This window comes from Denticeps clupeoides, chromosome 13 (assembly GCF_900700375.1).
Source record: "Denticeps clupeoides chromosome 13, fDenClu1.1, whole genome shotgun sequence".
Taxonomy (NCBI): Eukaryota; Metazoa; Chordata; class Actinopteri; order Clupeiformes; family Denticipitidae; genus Denticeps; species Denticeps clupeoides.
This window is the reverse complement of record NC_041719.1, coordinates 12818181-12838586: the sequence shown is the minus strand read 5'-3', so window position 1 is coordinate 12838586 and position 20406 is coordinate 12818181. Positions and strand designations below refer to the sequence as shown.

The following is a 20406-nucleotide window of genomic DNA, read 5'->3' as shown; positions in this document are numbered from 1 at the left end:
GGCTTAATTAAATTGGCTGTGTTTTCTATGCTGGCCTTGCCGGTTGAATGAGTTTAAATTGAATAATTTCTAAAATATTTTCCAAAACTATCTTATAAAAAAAACCCAAGTCTTAATTACATGAACAAGATACTATTTTGTGAGCTTTCTTGTACCTTTACACTGATATGCGTTTATATGAAGAAAAAGGAACAAATGGCTCCATCTAGTGCTTGTTGTAGCTTGCCAAGACATAATTGCAGGGGGCACTGTTGGTAGCACAGCCTTTACAAAATGTGTGACAAATATAGATGAATATCAGTTTAATCACTGCCAAATCTTTACTGATTTACTGTGTTTCTTTACTGATTTACTGTATTTGCCAATATTGATAGTCAACATTTTAAAGGACTTGGGAGTTCAGTGCTTTATGAATGGACAGAGAGAGAACTTGTGGGATGTGAGTTCCACCCATAATAAAAATATGAAATCACTACAGTAATTAACAAAACTAGGTTCTTCCATTCTACTTTTTTTTTTTTAATCCCAGCTTTGCTATATGAAATGTGTATGACAATTAAACAATAAAATCAGCAATAATTTCACAAGACATCAAATCAAACCTTTATTTCAGATTGTGCAAGTAAGTACATTGAAAATGTTTAAACTTTGCTATGGTTGCTTGGAGGCAAAATAATTTATACATCTAATGTCTTAATATTTTATAACTTTAAGCTTTAAAAAGGTACACACCCAATCACAATATTTATGGCTAAAGTATAACTTCTGAACGTCCTACAGGAAAAAGCAAGCAAGCAGGACAAAAGTATTCACTAAATGGAATTAAGTTAACTGCCTTTCACCAATGGCCTCCAACAGACAAATAAACTATTGCAATGAACTTTTAGATGCCCCAGAGGAACACAAGCCACCGATGGTTTCTTGGTCCTAACAGATCTAACAAATATGATATAGTGTCTTCAGACTGGGCCTATTTTAAAGCATTTATATAGAATAAAAATGACACTTGTCTATGTTCAAACAGTGCAGCGATAACTGCCAATCCTGTTCCAGGAAGCCCCCTGGCAGTGTTTCCCTTCTAACAACCTAATAAATGTAGGTGTAAGTTGAAAGTACACAAGCTTGAAACTAAAACATTATCAGAAGGGGCATCCGTGAACAGGATATCGGAACCCTGACAGAGTAAAACAGTGTTTCCTGTTATGGTGAGAGCTGAAGTTTTTAATCAGAGCAATTTTATCTAAAAAAAAAAAAAAAAAAATTAAGTAAAACATGGACAGGTATTAAGGCTTAAGATTAAACTGCTGCCAAATGTCAACAAATACTATTCATCTTTATAGCTAGTGTAGGTGCTTATCGTACCTGGCCACAGCTTTAAAAGAAGAGGTTGTTTTAGACTGGAGACACATCATGGACACTGAGGCTTCCACATTGTAGCAGTGTTACAATTGTTAATGAAGAATTGTGAGGGAAGGGAACAGAACCATGACTGGAACATTCCCACGAGGGTGAGGGGGAAAAAAAAGTTCACTAAGAAACACACAACGATTCATTTATACAATCATGCAAATGTCCCCCATTTAACAACTGCTGGCAGAACAATATGTGGAGTCTTCATCCCAACCCAATCTACACATTTACACTTTAGCTGAAAAAGAGAATTTAAAAAAACAAAAAAAAAAATAATAAACTCAACTGTGTGCTAGTCAGTAATTTTAACCCCCTTTAAAATCTTGAAGAGTAGTCTCTGGGTGGAGGGGGTCTAATGGAAAAGGACAAAAGAAAAGTTAATTAGTGCATAATCAGCTAAAAGCCATAGAGGTGAAAGATCACACGCCCACCTTCTACTGGGTCTCAGTTAGAGTTCCTTTGCCTGATATTTTTGTCTTTGTGGTTTGTGGCTGCATTGGTTTTCCTATTTATATATATATAAAAAAAAAACAAAAAAAAAAAAAAACATAAGATTTAAAAGCAACTCTCCCATCTTTACATACACTCAAGTGGTTAAATAAATACTACTTACAAAGGTGCAGATCCTGAGTCATCATCTGTTTTCACATGAAGAAAAAAGAAAAATTGAGTTAAAAAAAAAAAAAGAAGACTAGTCAACTTTAAAGCAATATTGACCCCATTTCCCACCAAAAGTCTTTGGTTTTAGTAACTCCCTAATCATGAGAGGCTGTTAGTGTTAGAAACATATATACATATCCCAGGAAGTTCTGAAGAGTAGTTACTTTAAAAATGTTTAGAACAATCCACGATCTGCAAACATACTCTGTGGACAGAGACTTAATCAGGGAAAGCATTTAAAAGTAAAATAAAAAGGGTGCTATAGGGTTTATAAGGTTATAAAATTTACAGTATATTGAAGCATTACAAGTTTACCCTGTTATATCCCTGTTTAAAATCAATAAAAATATTGTTGGAAAAAGTCAAATAAAAGTGGCATGAATGAATGAATGAATAAATAAATAGATAAAATGGCAGCACTTAAACACACATTAAAACAAGCTGCTATTGGGCTAGCAGTGACGTCTCGGGATGCTTTCTATCCACATTTTTCAGAGGCACGGTGCTGCCACTGGACTAACAGCCATCGCGGATTGTTGCTTTAAGGGATAACAAAAGCCTTCAAGAGTTATTCCCATGCAGATAAATGAAAATGAAAAGAATCAGGCATGAAGAAAAAAAAAAAAAAAAAAAAGACCTGACGAAAAGTATTACAAGCAGATTCCCGAACCCTTCAGAATCATAAGAAGAGCGTAAGGTCTAAAGTGTATGCAGTAGCCTTGAATGAATCCTGCAAGGAAAGAAACATAAGCATGCACTGAATGGTTTACACATGCACAGCAATATCAACGCGTTTCCCAAAAATATAATTCCTGCTCTTAGTACAACTCCATCCACACAGCATTTGCTCCCTAACATGCTGGGAATATGGAGCGGAAAGAAAACCTTGAACAAACCTTCACCTGTTCCCCGTTGGGTTATTATAATTTGCATGCCCCAATAATGTGACCCAAGATTCTCTCTTCAGTTAGCATTATCAGGACATGCGGCCGCTCTATGAAAGCATGTGCATTCACACCTAAAAGCTTCTCCACTGCTCTCAAAACCCCACTTCAGTCTGACATGCAGATTCACTTACCAAAATGTAAAACCAGCAGCAAACAGAGGAATAAAACAGTAAATAAAACACTAAAAAACGTAAATCAACTTAAAAGAATCACTGGAAATATGCTCATACAGAAGAATGTAAAATGTAAAAATGTTCACCCCAAATGAAACAAATGACCACAGAAAGAACCAAGAACACTACTTAAACGTAAACAAGAAGTGGCACAACCATGGAATGTTGAGGACATCAAGGTCATTATCCTTTCAAAATGATAAATAAGAGTTCTGGTTTGACATGGCATCACTCACCGTCATTGATCTCGTCAGGCTTTCTCTTCTTCTCATAGATGAAGATGATGGAGACCAGGATGATTACCTCAGCCACGATGCCAAGGAAGGGCCACAGGGCCGCCAGACGGCTACGCACGCGCAGATTGATGCTGTCAAAGGCCATGCCCAGCTCGCTCTGACCCTGGCACTGATAGGTGCCCATGTCTTCGTTGATATCCAGGGTCTTGATGGTAAGTGTGGTCTTGTTGGGCATGCTTTGGATTGCATACTTTTCAGTGTTATTGAGACTCTAGGAAGAAAACCACACCTAAATTTACCAACAGCACGTACACCAGGGGCTGCATGCATCTATTCCTAACGAAAAAGGTTTGGTTAGGAAACGGTTTCTGCTTACAGACTAACCATTCCTACCATTTTGTTGTTGTTGACGTCTTTGTACCAGGTCCAGTCAGTGGGCAGCGGGAAGCTGTGGCTCACACACACCAGCACTACATTCTGATTCTCATCAGCGTGTTCAGAGTGCTTGGATGCCTGCACATGTGGGTCAGCTGCAGCAGAAACATTAACAGATTAAAAGTGTGTGTGTGTGTGTGTGTGTGTGTGTGTGTGTGTGTGTGTGTGTGTGTGTGCCTCGTGAGGAATAAACGAGGGAAGAAAGCTCACTCACTTTTGACCAGAATGATTTCTTTTGCTTCAGGTTCAGTCAGGAAAACACAAGCATATTCACCACCTTTGCGGTTGTCAATCTTTTCCAGTCTAACAGAGAGATGAATATTATGTTTATCCAGCAAGTATTTAACTACAGGGGACTTGCAACCTCCAAATAGGAACATAATAAGCAAGAATTGTCATCAATAAACATCAATAAAAAAGTAATGTGAAGACTAAACAAAGGCATGCAAGGTTGAGAAATAAAAAAAAATGCTGTTCTATTCACTAGCAAGCATGTATAACTACACAAGCTGCTATAAACTGGGTCTTTAAAATGGGAAGAGCACTACAACTGCAAGGGTTCTGGCATCTTGAACAGTACAAGAAGACTTTTGTTTGGAGCCAGAGCTCACGTGTGCTTTTATTTTATTTATTTATAAGAGTATTGAATGTCGCTACTGGTAAAATTTGACAAATCAGCAGCGTCAGTCACTGTGCAGAGCAGCAATAGAGGAACCCTAACTGTAGCCTGGAGCTCTGGGGATGATGGACAGTCTAACATGAAGACCAAAAAAATATGTCTAACAATTCAATTTATATTGTGTGTACAGTAACTCAACATAACAGAGTGGTCTTACGTGTAGGACATAACACGAGATGAAGTTTCATCCCTGGTGCCACTGATTTCTTTTCCATCCTTGGCCCAATAGTGGCCTTGGATTGGAAGGGAGGAGTTGAGGGTGCAGTTGAGAATAGCATGGGTTTCGTTGTACACCTCAGCAGGCTCTTTTATGACGTTGGCCACTACACATACATAAAAAATAATGCATTACAAATAAAGAACACAAGAGCATTTCAGACCTTATTTATTGCCAGATTGAACGAAATCATATGTTAAAAAAAGATACCAATAAATGAGTTTACAGCTTCTGATGTACATAATCACACATCTACAGTCAGCTTGCCTTGAGGTACATGTTATAAATACACAGTATTTGGTCAACCAGGAGAAACTAGGCTGGTGGATCTAAGATAGGATATGGTGGACAAGGAAAAAAAGCATGTGTGGCTGAACATCCAGTTAGTTTTGAGCGGCAGATTGCTGAGGTGCAGAAGAAGGGATTTTGGAATTTCAAAAATGAGGGAATCTAAACATTATAATACTGGACTGAAAGACTCCAAAACAACAAAGGTACATAAAAATACCTGTCCACCAGCCAAGACTGAGGGACAGTTTTGCTGAAGAGAAAGATTCTGGCCAGTATTATAAAATACATTTGTTATGTGTCTTGGTGCTGTATGAGAATGTGGGAAGGTCAAAATGAAGGAGAGAAGAAAGGAAGTAACTGGAGACCTAAGAGACTGCACTGAGGAGGGGAGGGTCCCACAATGGGTATTTTTCCACAAGGCGTGCTTCAGTATAGGAGGGAGTCTGGGACTTGAGGGCACAGGGCAGGACAAAGGAATGATGGACAGGAGCTACAGCACTCGCCATCTTCTAACCAGGAGGCACCTGACGTTCTGCACGTCACTCACTTTCAAAAACTAAAACGTTAGCCTGAGAGCGGATCCACTTGATTTTGGGAGTCTTCCTCAAGTCGTTGCGATCGGGGTCGTTCGAGGCTCTGCACTCGTACATGCCCGAGTCGTTGAGCGTGAGGTGTAAGATTTCGATGGTGCTGGCGCCGTGATCGATGTAAGTGGCGTTGATCCGGACCCGGTCCACACGAGCCCCGTCAAACAGTTGGGTGAATGTCTCGTCTGGCTCCTCACCCTCAACAAACCACCACTGTATCTCGGGGATGGGGTGCCCTATGACCTCACAGTGCAGCTCTGCACTGTCATCTATCAGTTTCATCTGGGAGAGGGGGGATTTAATAAAGCCCGCTGGATGCAGCAGAGGTAACCGCAGAAATGCAGGGCCAGTGGATTTCAGCAATTTCAATCAATTTATAGGGGTGATATGAGATGGAGGATTGAAAACCAAACCGAAAGAGGAAAGAAAAGAAAGATCGTTAGAAAATGAAGACAGACATACATTGGCTTGTTCTCAAAACAAGCCATGGCCCTGAGTATCATTTTTACGTTTAAGATCAACTGTAAAGAATGACACCCAACACCATGGAAGACAAAAAAGAAAGCATGTACTAAGAAAAAATGGAACATAAATGGAAAATCATGAAGGGAATTATTTATGGTGTTTATAAACACATAAATGATTCCGTTTAAATTGATCTTTGGGCCCATCTGAAACACACTGCTCAAAACAAGCCTCTCTTCCACCTCTATTCAGACCCCATATGAAAGGATTTCCGCAAAGAATTTAATACTTGGATCAAAACAAGGGAAAAACAAGAAGTTGTGTTGTTTTAAACCCCTGTGGAGCTGTTTCATGTGAAGTAAAGCCACCAGGCTCAATTGTTAGAACACTTGGGCGTATACCATTCAATCCCCACAGGAGATCTGAGCCAAAAATAAAAAAGTTTCATATTTGCAGAGGATAAAAAGCACACACCCATCCATTGTTTTTAAGATAGGTCAACAATAGCAGAATAAAGAGTCGGCATTTATACTCTCAAGCATCAAAGAGCACAATTCTTCTTGGCACACGTAAAACCAGAATATCCAGCCATTTCACCAAAGCCTCTTAGCCAAAAATGTTCACATTACCAATTGATATTTCAAGCCTGCCAAATGGATCATTATTACATTACAAAAGGCCAAGAGTGGAATAAGTGGGAGGGCATGCAGGGGAGTGAACCAATGCTGTAAATAACATTTGCTCTTTAAAAGGGCCGCAGCAAAGGTCACCTTTACGCCACCGTGTAGAAAACGCAATTACAGAATCTGACCGTGAACTCCTGTTGACACCGAACAGTGGCTTCAACAAAAAGAATGAATCCGTTCAGTTTCCCCACATGCAAATTAGAGTTGGAAAGGCGAACAAAAGCATAAAAATAAACAATATCAAACAAATTATAAAAAGGCTGTGGTTGACATATAAACAATATATTTTATTACTACTAGAATGGATCCATACCTCAGGTTCAATCTTATAAACCCTGCTTGACTTTTACTTTCTTCCAACAGCAGTTTTAAATCACAATGCATGTGTCACAGCCATTTTATTGGGTCAAAGAACAGGCCTCCTATGGACTCCATGAGCGTGTGAGCACTGAGCAGTGTGTGATTAATGAGCACTTAATGTTCACGATGAAACTGGAGTACACTGTGCAACCTTTTCAATTCAGTCATCACCTCCACGTGCTCTTACTACTTAGCCCACGGTTTTAGCTGCTGTACCCAAGCACAGAGACCTGAAATTGAAGGGACTTAATCGAAATACATGCTCCTGCACGAGTCTGCTGCAGGCCCGCCTGTTTGGTCAGCAGGGACGCTGGCGCCGGCCTGGAGAAACACTAATGCACAGCATAATGGGTCCAACTGTGCAAAGAGCACAACGATCCCGTGGCCTCCAGATACCCTTAGCAAGCAGAAAGCAGGAACTGGTCAAACACCAAATTGCCCAATACATGACTGTTGTCATCAATGACGTATGAATGTGACCTGAACACAAGGGAAATATCAGATAGAGCTCGCTGATCTGCCATGTTCCCCACTGCACTATTTCCAACCATGATTAAAGCTGCTTAGTCATGGATTAACTGCTATTCATTTAAAAAAGTGGGCATTGCGCAAATGATAGACTTGCTCTAACTACGTACAATCTTAATTTGTCTTATATAACTTGTTGACAGCTTGTTGCAAAATCTACTGACCATCTTTAACACGCCCTCCCCCAACCACAATTAATCATTAGCCGGATTCGTATATCCCCTACAAAACACCCCCAGACCATCATTCATTGTGAAGCCGGGACCATCAATGTTGTGCTGTCGGCGTGGAAAACTGGTCTCGGCCGGAATCGCGTCAGCTGATGAAGGGGTCACTTAGAGACACGCGAAACAGCGTTTTAATCCGGGGTACGAATCTCTCACATTCCTTACACTGGCTGGCAGGGGGGGGGACAAGAATGAAGCGACGAATTAGACTTAAGTTATTCTACTTTTATCATGAATTAAATTACAACGAGACGAGCGCGCAAAACACACGACGAGGCCTGGCTAGCAATTAGCCTACAACAGCTAGCGCCAATGATTTAGAAACGACTGACAAAAAAGGGCATAAACCAAGGATGGATTAAAAAACAACATTGTAAACACAAACCAAAAAAATATCTAGAAATAATAAGATTAATTAGCCTGTAATGTATGCATACAGCAATGGACAGACAGTGATTAGCCCAACGCTAACCCTAAATTATTACATCAACAGAACAAAACCGAACGAGATGCACAGTTGGGGCTAAAAAAGTACACGTATTTACTCTTCGTCGCGTCTTAACGTTTAGAACCAACAAGTGCTATGGTCACAAGAGAAAAGTAATCGCTGCATTCGTCGATATACATGACATGAAGAATTTTTTGCGTTTTAATCAAATGCGCGGCCTTGGCGGATGTTTAAATGCCACGTGAGAAAATCAAAACCTGACAGAATTTGTGGTACATTTTAACGATCCGTAAATGCGCGTTTAAATCCGCCGGAAGCCCGTACCTGTCGCGGCGCTCGCCTTGTAAAGGCAGGAGAGGAGGACGACGCCCCACAGCAACCTCATTTCTGCTGCTCTCTGCCCAGCCGCGGCGAGCCGAGGTCCGAAACGCGCCGTGTTCTCCGCGCGTTATCACGAAAAGGCAGCCTGGCCGTGCACCCTCGTCCGCGGTCGATTGTCCTCTATTCGTTCCTCACGGGCCGTCGTGCACGCGCACGTCCTCTCCGGGGTCCTGGGCGTCACCACGTCCGGTGGAAGCGTGACGTCACGACGGCAACACGTGGTCGCTCGAGCGCGTATGTGATTAAAATGTCGTTTTCGCTCATGAATTCTTTCTTACAAAACACTGTAACATTTTGTTTTTAAACATTCAACGCTTTAAAAGCAGACTGCCGCTTCAAATTCATATACGTGTATACGTTTACATTATAATATTCAAAATCCAACATATGTATTAGAAAGTAGTTTAAAAACTTAAAACATTTACTTTTTGATTATACTATGTTTTGTATTATTTCTCCCTCTAGTGATACACTTGCGCAATTACAAATTCGTTTAAATTATGATATCACTGAAACAAAAGTGTTGTTTTTATAAAAAAAAAAGAAGCATAACAATATTTCAGTGAACAACGATCGGTATCCATGTCATTCAAGTGCCTTGTGTAGGCGGCAGTGTATGCAAATTATTCACAAGGATCTTATTGTCATTACAAGCACTACACAGACTGCTAGTCTATCCTAACAATACTGTTTTGATGTAGAAAAATGACTTGGTCAGTACAAATATGGTAATACTTTTTTATGTGTAAATACATTATTAGGTTGTGCAATTGTATTTTCTTGTGAAAGACAAATGGCAGAAGAACAAAAAACAAAAGACAAACTTATCAAAATACAAATACCATTCTTTTAATATCAGCAAAATGACTGAAACTACTGAGAAAGCCCATGGAAATGGCTCCTGTATATCTGGTAGACATTATTTTTGGCCTTGTTTGTTTGTCTGGGCTGGGCTGGCACCCAGTGTCGGATGGCCGTGACCCTGAGCAGGAATAAGAGATTATGGAAAGTGAGTGAGTGGGAGTGTTTGTTTGTTAATTTGTTTGTTTTCAATCTTCTTGTTCCCAATTATCAATCATTTGAACTAGAAACAAGTCAGCATCTATATTCGTATTGTACATCAATGATTAAAATAATTGGTCTTTCACACTATTTGGCAAAATTTGTCTTTACATCAGTGAACAGTGGCATTCCTAAAAGATGTGTTCAGATTACTTTACCCCATTATCCAAGGACAGAATGTCCTTCAGGATACACCCCTTAACAGTCTTCACAATGCTCTCCAGGGGATGATCCTTCCATAACCAACAGCTGTTTCTTCACCTTCCAGAACACAGGACGTATCCCAAGATCTCAAAAGGAGTGGGTGGAGCGGAATGTATGGATTTCATGTTTATGTCCATGTGAAAACACACAGGAGTCACAACCCTGGACTAAAGACAACAACATTCCATTTGACACAGAAGGTAGAGGCATATTTCTAGGAACTGGCCCATACGTTTTGACGTTTGAAAACCGCTTCACTTTTTTTCTTTTGCCAATTTATCCCCATTTTATTACAACCATAGAGTAGAATAGGATATTAACAAGGTTTATATGGTTTGCTGATTGTGGACACTTAGTGTGAATGCAGTGTTTTTTTAAAACTGATTTAAAGTATGAATATATTCAGAAACCGAGATATTTCAGATAGATTACCAGGGCTAATGCAAGATTTACAAATCCTCCCCATAGCTCCTTGAAAATATCCCCTCTATCTAAATCCAAAAATGCTGACCTCCTTATCCTATATGTAGACCCTGGTAAACAGATAAATGCCTGCTATTAATCATTATTAGCTGTGATTCAATCCAACTCCAGAATGGAAATTCATGATCAATGGCAACAGATCATTAGCATCAGGTGCCTTTTAGTTTAAAGGCTGCTGGGGCAGGGCTTCTATGCTCACATTTTCGTTTACCTCAGTTTTTCCCAAGATAATTTGCTGATGCAGAACTGTATGCTTAACTGCAAACATGCTCAAATGTCTCCACTAAATACGGCTACATGCCGGTGGGTCAGCAATTTAAAAACTGGCAGATGACTTCCACAGCCAAGTCTCTGGCCCCCCACTTAAATGTCAACCCGCAGAGGCACAGTAACAAGCTAAACACAGGCTTTAAAATGCAATTAAATGTCCCACCATTGTGGTATTTGGTTTGATATTTGGTGCGAGTGCTTTAGAAACCACTCCTGAAGCGTACATATAGCTGGTAGATATTATTTTGTCTTTGTTTGTTTGTCTGTGGTAGGCTGGCGCCCCGCCCTGCGCCCAGTGTCCGGGAATGGGCTCAGACGGCCGCAACCCTGAGTGGTGTTTGTTCGTTCTCAACTAATAAGTCTGTTGTGGTATATGGTTTGATATTTGGTGCATTCTGGTTTTTAGCCCATAGCAGGGCACTCCACACGGATGTAAAGTATTCTGTGATCTTTCTTCTCCCTCTCAACACTGGCCAGCCACAATACTTTGGTTGCCATCAAGTGTTGTTGAGATTTCACTTTAAAACTTTAATTTTATCTTTTTTTATACTCTTCTATTATTTATGTCTTGTAAGCCGTTCCTGTGCAGCATCTGATATTGGAGACACTTGGCTAGTCGCTGTCAAATGTTGACTCAGTGGAACTTAGTGAAACTAGCGGTTAAGGAAATGGACCCGTAATCAGAAGGCTGCCGGTTCGAGTCCCAAACTGCCAAGGTGACACTGTGGTGCCGTCCCCACACACTGCTCCCTCACCAAGGGGGATGATTAAATGCAGAGGACACATTTTGTTTAGTCACCGTGTGCTGTGCAGTGTATCACAATGACAATCACATCACTTTCACTAATGCTCTACTGACTTCTGAATTCAATGGTGTACATTGCGCAAAAGCAGCCATTTTCAAGTGCCTTAAAATCCAAAAGTAATTTGAGGTTTTATGCCACAAATGTCAGCAGTAACATTAAAGTCTCAGATTTATAACCATTGTGGCACTTAAAAAAATAAAGAAACATTATTACAGAACCATGCTCTGAAACATGGCAGGAGCATTTTGTGATGCATTGTAAATGATACTCTAAAATAAGTTATATTTCAGTTGCTTTAATGCCAATTATTTCAGCAGCACATAGAAACAATGTCCCTCCAGTAGGTTTGTCAATCTGTATTTATTTCAGCCACTGTACTTATCTTGTTAATTTTTCCAGCATTTTATGCATCACCTCTTTTAATTTCTTTAACAGCTTTAACAAACCCAATGAGAAATGTCTTGAAAATGTAGTACATAAGAAACCACAACTGTAATGCCTTAAACATTTTACGCAAAAGCGCCACAGGGTGGTGTCTTGGTGTCAGTTTGCCTGTCTGTACACACAAATGGAGACGGAAACAGCCGCACATAAGTCAGTATGGAGGTAAGAATATTTTTTTCAGGTAAATAAGTGAATTATATTTGCTTTTTAAATCATATTTGTTTGTTAAACCTGAGATTTTTTCACAGAAAAGATACAATACTATAACGTTTTTTAGGCAAAAGCAATATGATTTACTGATAAATTAGCATATTCATTCATTTTATTCTAGCATAATAAGGAGTATAATTTCTGAGATTGCCATAAATCCTCAAGCTTACCTATAGCCTATTTTATGAAATGGCATTTTGCTTGTTTAAAATGACCAGATTAAAACAAAATAGAACACAAAGAACACATGAAGAATGATTAATTTACAAAAATTTTTTAAACTGTAAAGTGTATCTTCTTTTTTCACTTTTTCAATGTGTTCTAAAAAAATCCATGCAGTCCAGTGTAGTGTAATTCTACCAGGTTCACACCTCATCGACTGTATTGTGTCTGTCCTGTGTGGGAGATACGGAGTCACTGCTGTCCCATGGACTGTGATTAGAAAGGTCTGATACCAGAGAAGTTGCTATGTCTACATCGGTGAAGTAAGCCATTGTTTTCCTGTTCCAAGTGCGTCATCGCAGCAGCTCAGTGCACCCCTCAAACTGAAGAGTGACAGCAGTCTGCTGATAGAAAGGTCACAGACAGGTCACGAGCCATATAGAAAGCAAGCAGAAGAGCCTATATTATCCTCTCGTCTGATGCCGCCGATAAGAACATCTCCTTGTGTTAACCAAAATTCCTGAATAAGATCATACGGCACATTTGTGAGAAACCTGCTGATGTGGCAGCTGTTTCTAGATGCCTGTTAACACTCAAGCTTGAGTGTGCACAGCAGCGTATGGACAACTGAGGCGTTACTGCCCCATGCACAGACTTACTTTACAGGCTTAAAGGGAATGCCCTGAGAAGTTCCGGTCGGGCACAAGTACACAGATGCGGCAATGAGAGCAGACCGGAAGTTCCTGGGCCTCTTAGTCATGCCCCACTTGTTTTTGCCTCCACCAAACGAAATTGGTCCCATACACACACTTGCTGGAGAAGTGCGTCAGAAGAATTGAGAAATGCTTCGCAGCATCCTAGAAATGACTGCCAGGACTTCAGTTCTCACTGAAAGCATTTAGTCAAAAGAAACAGACACAGGAGCCTCGAAAGTTTGCATCAGTTTGTTTATGCTCCAATTCATTTCATCTCAGTGTAACGTCATTTGGCTTTTTCCCCCCCTTATTCCAGGGTGGTGAGATGAGCAATTACCACTGTTGCAACATGAAACACAGGGCCTCAACATTTGCAGTCAATTAACAGCTGAAGGTCTAGCCGTCTTCTTCAGATTACTCCGGAAAAACTGATAGATTGTAAACTTGAATAGAAGCCCACGTGGTGTCCACATTCAAATTGGCTTAAAGTAAAAAGGTGACTAAGTGATCAGATATGATGAGTGTATCTTTGCATAAAATGAAAGGTCAAGGATCGTGCAAAAATGACAGACTGGTTCTAAAATCTAAACAACTTTTACATAAATTATTTACAAAGCTCATTTTCAGACTTCAGGCATAACAGCTACTGAACCTCATGCTGGGCGGCATTAAATGCTGCTTACGTGTCAGACAGATTTTGCAATGGATTGCTGCACTGACTCCAGTTAGTAATATAGGCCGGGGAGCTGCACACTGTTATCCGTCCATTGGCTGCTATGGTATTTGTAATGAAATTGAGTCCATATGGTCAAGCGAGATTATTTAAGGGCGTACCGTGGCTATTGAATGTGCATAATTTGAGTGTGCAAACGGTGTAAAAATGAGACCAGAACAAATCATTTCAAAACCGTTTCAACTTCAGTGTTACCTGTACCCTGTATATCCAGGTGCTTTCGAAGTTCCTGGTCTTTTAAAAGCACAAAAACATTTAAGATGCATGCACAGATATGGCTAGGATTATATTATATGGGAACATCTCGGAATTACGCTATTTTTACACTGTGTTTTCCACTGATCTTAATGGTGTACATTGCAACATAGAGTCAGACCAAAATGGCTTGCATTTTATGTGTGCATGGTCTCTGTGTTCGTAAATGGTCTCATGGTCTCTGTGTTCGTAAAAAGTAGGTCAGTTGATATCTTGCTGGTTTTGGTATGTTATGATCTCTTATATAAATTCAGCGTGGGTTACATTACCAGGAACACACCCCCTCCTGTGGATATGCACTCCAAACAAATCCAAGAAGAAACCACCGGCAAGTTAGTCTTCCATATTTGTGTCAAATTCCACCTTGGTGTCCCAGGGTGGGTGTATACCACGCATCCAATTATCAGCCGGATAAAATTCAGTGATACGAGGCTGGGCAAGAGCAGCTCAGGCAGGTCTTCTAGACGGCACAGACCACACAAGAGGAGTGGAAGAGGTCAGACTTCCCCACTGGGCATAGTCTGGGAGATGAAATCTTTGCATACTCTGTTTAATTGACCAAATTAAAAGTTGCCTCACTTCCAAGTCCTCGTTATCGGATCTGTTGACATGTCCGTGTTTTTGCTCCACAGCACAAGCTTTCCTACGAGGTGGGTTTTCTTACAGAGGTCTGTTTGATATCACATAGCACTACAGAGCTCCTGACAAAAGCAAAAAAACAAAAAACTTTTCACCTCATGTTGAGGGAATAGGGGAATTCTGAGGTTTATGGAATGATCAGACTACAAGAAAGCACGTCAGCGTCAAGCTTTTCTGCGCTCTGCCTCTTCTTTGCATTTGAATGATACGTTCTGCCATTCCAAGGAAAGTAATTTAATGGAGATTAAAATAACCCATCACTAGGGGAAAGAGGGAATGCTTGGAATATTTGGGGTCTGTACTGGAGTGAGAAAAAAAACAGTCATCATCTCTCGTTTCTATGAATACTGCATGCAACTGCATGTCTTGACGCATTAAGCCGCAAACACTAGAAGGCCCCTGGGAAACAAGTGCATGAGACTTCATCCACAACAGAGATCCCTCGCCCTTAATCCGACACGGTAAAGTCAAGCTTATGTATTATCAATTTTGTTCTAAAGTAAAACACTCAGTTCATGAATGTACCTGTGTTCCAAGAACTCGGAGTACTCATGTCTGTTTGGGTTCACTCAAAAATGTACCGCAGAAAGCCGACTTATTATTTTGCCTTGACGGTGAGGATGTAGAGGCCACCCTTTAATGAATTTCAGATGATCCATTGCATATCAAAACCAGACCTCACTTTACCATGCAGTGCAGGGAGCTGCAGGCAAGAGCCTGAATGACAAGTAATATTCTTCCACATTCTTATTGTACAGCCCGAGGTTATGACTCCAGCAAAGTTGTGGGAACACCGGCTCGGATATTGTAAAATGTTTCCAGCCACTTTTGAAAAATACATGTAATTCATGTCATCTGCCTTCAGTTGACATGGAATGATTGTCCACGGTATTAAAAAAAAAAAAAAATAGTCCAATAGAATAGTCCAAATCTCATTTACACAAGACAGGACTAGCAAACACAATGCAACATCGTGATGTTGTTTTGGCCGCTTGACTGCTCGTGTCTGCAAAACTCTTCAGTGGTTCATTTGTTAAAGACTAAATATGTTTAAGAAATATAAAATGATGTGAAAACACAGAGAAATGCAAGACCCAGAACAATAAAACACATTGCATATTGAGAAAGTGGCATTTTATGGCACGGTTATTGGCTGCTTGGGCAAACATTTAATTCCATTCCCAATGTAATAAAAGGGCGCTGGGATCAGAATATAAACATCTCCCAAAGTTAAACCAGATGCTGGCGTAGTCAGGGAGTGCCTCTCTTGAGAAAGAAAAACAAGGGAGGTATTTCAAACAGGAAAGTGACTCAGTGCCCCCTCATCTCTCACCTCATCCACCTAAAGCAGAGGGGCTCCTCGGAGCCCGAAGAGGGGCTGTGGCCGAACTTCGGTTCATTCAGTTCACCTGGAACACTGGATGCACAGTCTGCGGAGATACGGCCAACAGCGGTCCACAAAAGAAATATACACTGTACCACGGAACCGACGTTGGACCTTTTTTTTTATTATTATTTTGGAAAGATTCCTCAGTACAAAAATACAAAAATAAGTAGGTACATTTATCAATTCACAGTAGATATTCTGTAATGCAAAAAAAATTTATTTACAAAAAAATGCATAGTGATAATTACACCTGAAGTAGAAAAGCCTTTCTGCGAACTACGAGCACAACCAACCTCTGAGCAGCAAATGCAAAAAGTGAATTGAAATGGTTCCAAGCCACACACTGAACGTCTCTAGCCAGCACTGTTTACATAGCAGGTATTGCAATTGATTGGTAGGTCATTTGATTTTCCAGCACTAATGTTCTATGCTCGTACGTGCCCTTTGGCGCTATAAAACTGCTGCGGGATTCTGCTCTCTTCCCACCAAACAGTGGAAGACAAAGGAATGCAAACAGTTCTGAGTGCTGCTTCGGATTTATCTTCGCTGTAAAACTCTGTCCCAAGTGCCCAGATTATGGGTAGCTCGCCATTTCGTCATCCAAACAACAGCAAAAACAAACCACCCAAAAAAAAAAGCACAAATCTACCTGTTGGGAAAATAAATATTTATGCAAATGCATCTGATCTCTATGAGTATATGATTTCTAGGCAAGTGATGTATAAATAAAACCATTTCCATAGGTTTTCAATAAATAATAGTTGACATATTTACAATATACACATTTTGCCCAAAAACTGGCCCTAAAATTCTTCCACATTGAGTTTAATATCTATATCTATATATATGGCATGCATCAGCATATATTAGAGAGTCCCATTTTATAAGCGTTCAACAGCAGCTGCAGCATCTTGTCCACATAACATCTACCATCATTCTCTGAAGCTACTGAGGTGGAAATAAGCAAAGGGCCTCAGACGTCTTCACTGACAAGAGGTTTTCAAAAATTGCGCATTCAGTTCAGTTTGTGACGTCAGTCCAGTGAATTGTCCTCGCTGACGTCAGCATCTAAAAGGAACACAAAACAACAATTAGGTGGGAAATAAAAAAAGACCATCACATCCTGCCCCGGCAACAGAAGTAAGTAAAAACAAAATCTCACTTTTGCAGTGGCCATAGTGGCGTACACCTATGCTATGGCCGAGGAAGCAAGTTGCCCTGCGAAGGTTGCAGGCACTGGAATATGTGATGTTGTCGTTGCCGCAAATAGGGGCTTCATTGTCCAAAGGCATTGGACACGGAGCCGTGCGGCACATCACGCAGTGGGCACTGTTGGTCTGGTCAGTCACACAAGTGTGGGTGCCAGGGCACACCACGTTCGAGCAGGATTCTGATGGGGGAGATACATGAAGGACAATTAAAACAATTTAAAAGGCTCGGAGGGGATTCGGGACTGGATAAGAGTGGCCATGCCTTACTTTTACATTCACCCTGGTACATGACTTCCAGGTCAGGGTGCCCCCTGCATCTGGCCATGAGCAGAGCACACTCATCGCGGTAAGAGGTCCCATCGCTGCCACACACCGCGTACTTGGTGGAGACGTTGGAACAGTCGGGAGAGCACATGCACTGGGGTCGCCCGGCCTTCATCTTACACACTTTCCCAATGCCGCAGTTCACCCCATCGCAGGTCTCTACAAAACACATGATTTACATAACAATGGTTAAACTGGGTGCTTAAACACATGCTTCATTCAGGGAAACGAACCATGAGTTAGACAGTGTTTCTCACTCCTGTTCCTTGAGGAACCCCAGCCACAAACGTTTTCATACGAGCAGGTCTAAGGAAGATAAGTGTACACCATTGGCTGAATGGTGAAGATGGGAGGAGGGTATCACAACTAAGTCCAGCACTTTAAGATGGTTACTGCCAAGCCTGACAATCTTTAAAGCATTTTAAGAAACTTATGACATGCAGCTAAAACCTATATACTGAAGGCCCCTAAAGAGGCATCCTTTAAAATTTAACCAGTACCCTTTGCCAAAACCTTTTCATGCCCTGTCATTTATCATTTAAAGGGACCAGACTGTTCATCTTCCCTAGAAAATTAACCAGTTTTATTTTCTAAGATCAGATCACAGATATCCATGGTTTTATCCCTTGTAATGAAATGTCAGACACCGTACATACGTCAGACTAGGAATGATTTGAACAATATATGTTCAGGAAAAATGGTCTAATTCATCATATACACTTTTAACTTCCCAACAGAAATCCTAAAGAAGATGTCAGGCAAAAAGAAGAATAAGGAATAATTATAGGAACAGAGCCATCCTTACAGGCAACCGCAACAAAAATCTTGGCCAGACACCATCTCCACCAGAGACACAGATTAGATAAAAGTGTTTCAATGTTTCCACAACTCCTTCTGTTTATATATCCTTGAGTGAACTTGAATACCTGGCTAAGAATTCTTTTAGTGGAACCTACTCAAGACAGCTGGGGAGTGTTAGATGGAACATCTGGTACATATGCATACGAAAGACGAAAAAATAGTAATCTCGCAACAGTATTACTCAGAACTGAGTAATGAGACGGGTCTGATTTTAAAAAAAAACAAGATCATGGCTGGTAGTGGGCATTTTCACACAACAGTTCTAAAACTGAACGTAATATATACGATGCGGGCCGCCTGAACATGTACTTCTTAGCATTTTCTTTATTTAAAAAAAAAAAAACACACATTCGAACGAGGTGTCACCTTTGCAGGGCTTACAGGACACGATTCCCAGAATTCCGAGCAGGCTGACCTCGTTGATGGGCAGGCTGGTGTTGGACCAGGCGGTGTCCAGGCGGCCTCCGGCGCAGCACTCCTCTCGGCTGACCCCTCTCATGAGCACCATCTCACAGCGCGGCTCCTGGCTGTGCTGCAACCAGCACATCCCGGCTGCGGGCAGAGACACCTCCCGTCACCGAACCGACAAACAACGTCCAGAAAACGCGTCACTTTACCAAGGCGGCGCACCTGCGCGCTCCGGCCTTTCTAGTGGGAGGAAACATTACTAACAAAACTTGTGGAAGTGAGAAGCGGGTTCAGGGAGTTCGTCCGCAGCTCGCTGCATTCCAGATACCTGCAAAAATGCCGTGAGGGAGAGAACAAAAAAAAAGAGTGTGAAATTTCAACTCACCGTCGGCAGAATGTTTCCCAAAAAGGTGGAAAAATGAAACAAATGTCGTGAAAACGGTCAGAGTGGCCATTGTGAGGTATACTAAAAAAAAAAGGTTTCGCTCAAAACTGTTAAGAACAGCGGGTTTCTTCTCGTGATAACAGAAGCGCGGCCGTGGCGTCTCGTCCCACTGAATGGACGCGTGGCGCGCGCGCGCTCGGTATAAATATCGCGATGCGGCGGCGGCGCGCGTGGCTCGCGGGGACGGGCCGTCGCGGCGTCGGGTCGCGCGCGTGCGCGCGCTCGGTATAAATATCGCGATGCGGCGGCGGCGCGCGTGGCTCGCGGCGCCGGTGTAAATATCGCGATGCGTCGGGCCGCGCGCTCGTACGGGAAAATCCCACGGCTTTCCACGTCGGCCCCCGTTGCATGGATTTGTTGTTTATAGGCGCCAGTGTGGCTTAATTAGTCCCCCGCCTACAGGGCCTTTGAACAGTGTGCTCAGGGCCGCAATTATGTGGCAAGCCTGAAGAATTCTGGTTTGCTACGGTTCCCATATTTGGGGTGTGTGTTTAATTCATTCTGGCACTTTCCATTTACTGCGTCCAGAACCATTGGCGGGACTGAAATAAAACACTCGCCTGTGAACCTGTCACAACCATCTGGCATGATGAGGCAGGTGATCGGAAGTGATGAGACGAGATGACGAAGAAGAAGGACGCATTCGCATGACGTCACGATATAGGTGTTTAATTTGTGAAGAACAGGACAGGGGAGACATCTGGAAACTGTAACATAACAAAGACACGACAGCCAACAGAAACGAACAGGGCAGCTTTATACATTCGACACTGGTGAAAACGATTAGGGATCATTACACATGACAAACATGAAACTCTGGTCCGGGATGACAGTACCCTCATGACAGTACCCTCCCTCCTAGGCACAACACCTGGCGTGCCCGCCAAAGCAGTCCACAAAGGAGGGAAGTCCATACAGAGTCTTTATGAACACGAGTGGAAGGTGAGACCAGTCGAGATGAGATGAGAAGAGATGAATGGCTGAGATGAATGAAAAATGAATGACTGGTCCGGTATTCAGGATGGACGAGTGGCGGTAGTCCTGCGCAGACGGCTTCAGGCCAGTGTGATACCAGCA

General features: G+C 41.6%; 2 protein-coding genes across 3 annotated transcripts; both read right to left on the bottom strand.

Annotated features, from left to right (window-relative positions):
• Positions 1–579: 579 nt before the first annotated feature.
• bsg (basigin) lies at positions 580–8924 on the bottom strand. 2 transcript variants are annotated; one of them, XM_029001705.1, is made up of 9 exons: positions 8674–8924; positions 5596–5946; positions 4698–4863; positions 4076–4164; positions 3820–3956; positions 3427–3697; positions 2024–2048; positions 1842–1915; positions 580–1762 (listed from the first exon to the last, which is right to left on the bottom strand). In XM_029001705.1, the coding sequence occupies exons 1-8, from the start codon at positions 8732–8734 to the stop codon at positions 1855–1857; spliced, it is 1161 nt and encodes a 386-aa protein (XP_028857538.1). In that variant the 5' UTR covers positions 8735–8924; the 3' UTR covers positions 580–1762; positions 1842–1854. The 2 variants fall into 2 exon arrangements, with proteins under 2 accessions (XP_028857538.1, XP_028857539.1); XM_029001706.1 differs by having other exon boundaries at positions 2024–2036.
• Positions 8925–16180: 7256 nt separating this feature from the next.
• On the bottom strand, positions 16181–19458 carry fstl3 (follistatin-like 3 (secreted glycoprotein)). The gene is made up of 5 exons (XM_029000660.1): positions 19270–19458; positions 18843–19028; positions 17559–17774; positions 17243–17470; positions 16181–17148 (listed from the first exon to the last, which is right to left on the bottom strand). Exons 1-5 carry the CDS (start codon positions 19337–19339, stop codon positions 17114–17116), a joined length of 735 nt encoding a protein of 244 aa, XP_028856493.1. The 5' UTR covers positions 19340–19458; the 3' UTR covers positions 16181–17113.
• Positions 19459–20406: the final 948 nt, after the last annotated feature.

Excerpts from the sequence above, each read along its gene's own strand:
- bsg (XM_029001705.1), bottom strand. The coding sequence starts at position 8,734 with ATGAGGTTGCTGTGGGGCGTCGTCCTCCTCTCCTGCCTTTACAAGGCG. Across the intron at positions 4,864-5,595 it reads TAACGTTTTAGTTTTTGAAA|TGGCCAACGTCATAAAAGAG; the intron begins GTGAGTGACGTG and ends ATGTATGTGTAG. Across the intron at positions 4,165-4,697 it reads TCTCGTGTTATGTCCTACAC|ACTGGAAAAGATTGACAACC; the intron begins GTAAGACCACTC and ends TCTCTCTGTTAG.
- fstl3 (XM_029000660.1), bottom strand. The coding sequence starts at position 19,339 with ATGGCCACTCTGACCGTTTTCACGACATTTGTTTCATTTTTCCACCTT. Across the intron at positions 19,029-19,269 it reads TGGGAAACATTCTGCCGACG|CCGGGATGTGCTGGTTGCAG; the intron begins GTGAGTTGAAAT and ends CTCTGCCCGCAG. Across the intron at positions 17,471-17,558 it reads GTACCAGGGTGAATGTAAAA|AATCCTGCTCGAACGTGGTG; the intron begins GTAAGGCATGGC and ends CTCCCCCATCAG.